Here is a 2,900-nt window from a genome sequence, read left to right on the forward strand (position 1 = left end):
AATTGATTAATTTCAAAAAGGGATTTCCAAAAGCTTCTAGCCAAAGGTTTTGCCTAATAATATTTTACTCACTAGCAAATTTAGGAAGTTGTACTTGAAATATAGTAAACTCTTGTAGTGTGATTGAAGACATTTTGAAATACAGTGAAACCTGTGTAAGTTGACCACTTGCGGTGCACTAATTTAGTGGTCAACTTATAGAGGATGAATTACATGATATAGATCCAACTCTGTGCCTGAAAATAGCGGTCAACTTAGACAGGTGGTCAACTTACAAGGGTGGTCAACTTTACAGGTTTTACTGTACACATGAATAATGATAAGAAAGATTAAAAATACATCTTCGTGAAAATCTACTGTTTGACCATCGATTACATGGAAAGGCTAATATCCGATTTATAGGCGGAAATGGACCTATCTATTAGTTTATAGGGATGTTAGTTGGTTTGTTACAGATTTGCACTTTTGCCTCTCTATTATTTGGCCTTAGTTCTGTAAAAATGAAAATTTGCTCTCATCAACATTTTTTTAATCTTAAGTATATTTGATCTATATTCTCACGGCAAAAAGTAATTGATTGATTTATTCACAACAATGTTTTTGAGCTTACCCTTTTGCTTTTACGTTCCGGAACGAAATTAAAATATTTTCTTTTCTTTTTGTTGTTTCCATGGTAACTATTTTTGTTTTCCCTCATTTTATTTTAGAGAATGCAATTAATGAATAAGGCACTATTGACATTATAAAACGCGTGCATCAAAATCCCATCGTTATTTTCCCTTCTCCCCGGCTAGATTAATTCAGATGGAATAATCTTTACTTGGCAGATTGCCAAATTACATACAGTCCGTGGTCAAACAGTAGTCTTGTGAATTTTGTACTTTTTCATTGTTCGGCAATGGCGCATCATTTAAAAGTCCAAGTTGGCGAGAAACAGCATTTATGTGAACACTGTCCTAAGTCATTTTCCACGGCTGCAGAGCTGAAGATACATAAAAGGGTACACACTGGAGAAAAACCGTATTCGTGTGCACATTGTTCCAAGGCATTCACTCAAAATGCAAATTTAAAGACACATATGCGAGTGCATACTGGCGAAAAACCCCATTCGTGTTCGTATTGTTCAAAGGCATTTTCTGCTCGTTCAGACTTAAAGAGACACATCATAGCGCATACTGGCGTAAAGCCACATGCGTGCGAACATTGTTCCAGAGCATTCACTCGATTTTCTAATCTAATGGCACATATGCGAGTGCATACTGGAGAAAAACCCCACCCGTGTGAGTATTGTTCAAAGGCGTTTTCTACCCGTTCAGATTTGAAGAGGCATATGAGGGGTCATACTGGTGAAAAGCCATATTCGTGCGACTATTGTTCTATGGCATTCACTCAATCTTCCACTTTAGTGGCGCACACGAGGGTTCATACCGGCGAAAAGCCCTTCTCGTGCGACTATTGTTCCATGGCATTCACTCAATCTTCAACTCTAGTGGCACATGTGAGGAGAGCTCATACTGACGAAAAGTCCGATTTGGTTGATGATTGTTTGAAAGCTACTGATGCAGAATTAGACTTAAAGAAGTGTATGCAAGTAGATACTGGCGAAAAAGTCTATTTGTGTGATTATTGTTCTATGGCATTCACTCAATCTTCAACTCTAATGGCACATGTGACGAGAGCTCATACTGGTGATATGTCTGATTTGGTTGATGATTGTTCGAAAGCTACTTCTGCAGAATTAGACTTAAAGGAGGGTGTGCGAGTAGATGCTGGCGAAAAGCCCTTCTCGTGCGACTATTGTTCTATGGCATTCACTCAATCTTCAACTCTAATGGCGCATGTGAGGAGAGCTCATACTGGTGAAAAGTCCAATTTGGTTGATGATTGTTTGAAAGCTACTTCTGAAGAATTAGACTTAGAGAAGTGTATGCGAGTAGATGCTGGCGAAAAAGTCTATTTGTGTGACTATTGTTCTACGGCATTCACTCAATCTTCAACTTTAATGGCACATATAAGGAAAGCTCATACTGGTCAAATGTCCCATTTGGTTGATGATTCTTCAAAAGCTACTTCTGCAGGATTAGACTTAAAGAACTGTATTCAAGTAGGTACTGACGAAAAAGTCTATGTGTGTGACTATTGTTCTACGGCATTCTCTCAATCTTCAACTCTAATGGCACATATGAGGAAAGCTCATACTGGTGAAAAATCCCATTTGGTTGATGATTCTTCAAAAGCTACTTCTGCAGGATTAGACTTAAAGAACTGTATGCGAGTAGACACTGGCGAAAAACGCTATGCCTGTGACTCTTGCTCTATGGCATTCAATCATCCTTCAGGTTTGATAGCACATATGAGGGTTCATGGTGGTGAAAAACAGTATTCATGTGAATATTGTTCAAGTTCCTTTTCTGCAGCTTCAGACTTAAAGAGACATAAAAGAACTCATACTGGCGGAAAACTATATTCCTGCAAACACTGCTCTAAGTCTTTTACTCGGTCTTCAAACTTAATGGTGCACATGAGCCTCCATGGTGAAATGTCTCATGCCTGTGGATATTGTTCAAAAACATTTGTCAATGCTTTAAACTTAAAAATGCATTTGAAGAGCCATACTGGTGAAAAGACTTAGTCGCGTGAATAATATTTAAAATTTTTCTTGCAAGTAAAGCTTGATGAAGCCGTGCTGGAGAAGAATGGTGTTCTGTGTTTAAATTTGTTGATTGCTGTTTTCTATGCCGAATTTTTATTCACAAAAATCATATAATATCAATTTTTTCTATGCGATTGTTAAAAAATATTTTTGATCAAACAAATGAGTATATAAAAGAATAAATTAATGAATAAAACGATTGCGAAACAATCAACTAAAAAATAAAATAATTAATTAATAAATAAGT

The 2,900-nt window shown here is 36.9% G+C and overlaps 1 protein-coding gene across 1 annotated transcript; it reads left to right on the forward strand.

Moving 5' to 3' along the window:
* The first annotated feature begins 1,119 nt into the window (after positions 1-1,119).
* LOC129232856 (zinc finger protein 271-like) lies at positions 1,120-2,632 on the forward strand. The gene has a single exon (XM_054866955.1). The coding sequence runs from the start codon at positions 1,238-1,240 to the stop codon at positions 2,630-2,632; it is 1,395 nt and encodes a 464-aa protein (XP_054722930.1). The 5' UTR covers positions 1,120-1,237.
* The last annotated feature ends 268 nt before the right edge of the window (positions 2,633-2,900 follow it).

The sequence above is a fragment of the Uloborus diversus genome, unplaced genomic scaffold (genome assembly GCF_026930045.1).
Source record: "Uloborus diversus isolate 005 unplaced genomic scaffold, Udiv.v.3.1 scaffold_14, whole genome shotgun sequence".
In the NCBI taxonomy this organism is placed as follows: Eukaryota; Metazoa; Arthropoda; class Arachnida; order Araneae; family Uloboridae; genus Uloborus; species Uloborus diversus.

Bases quoted from the DNA above. Each gene is read 5' to 3' on its own strand.
- LOC129232856 (XM_054866955.1), top strand. From the start codon at position 1,238: ATGGCACATATGCGAGTGCATACTGGAGAAAAACCCCACCCGTGTGAG.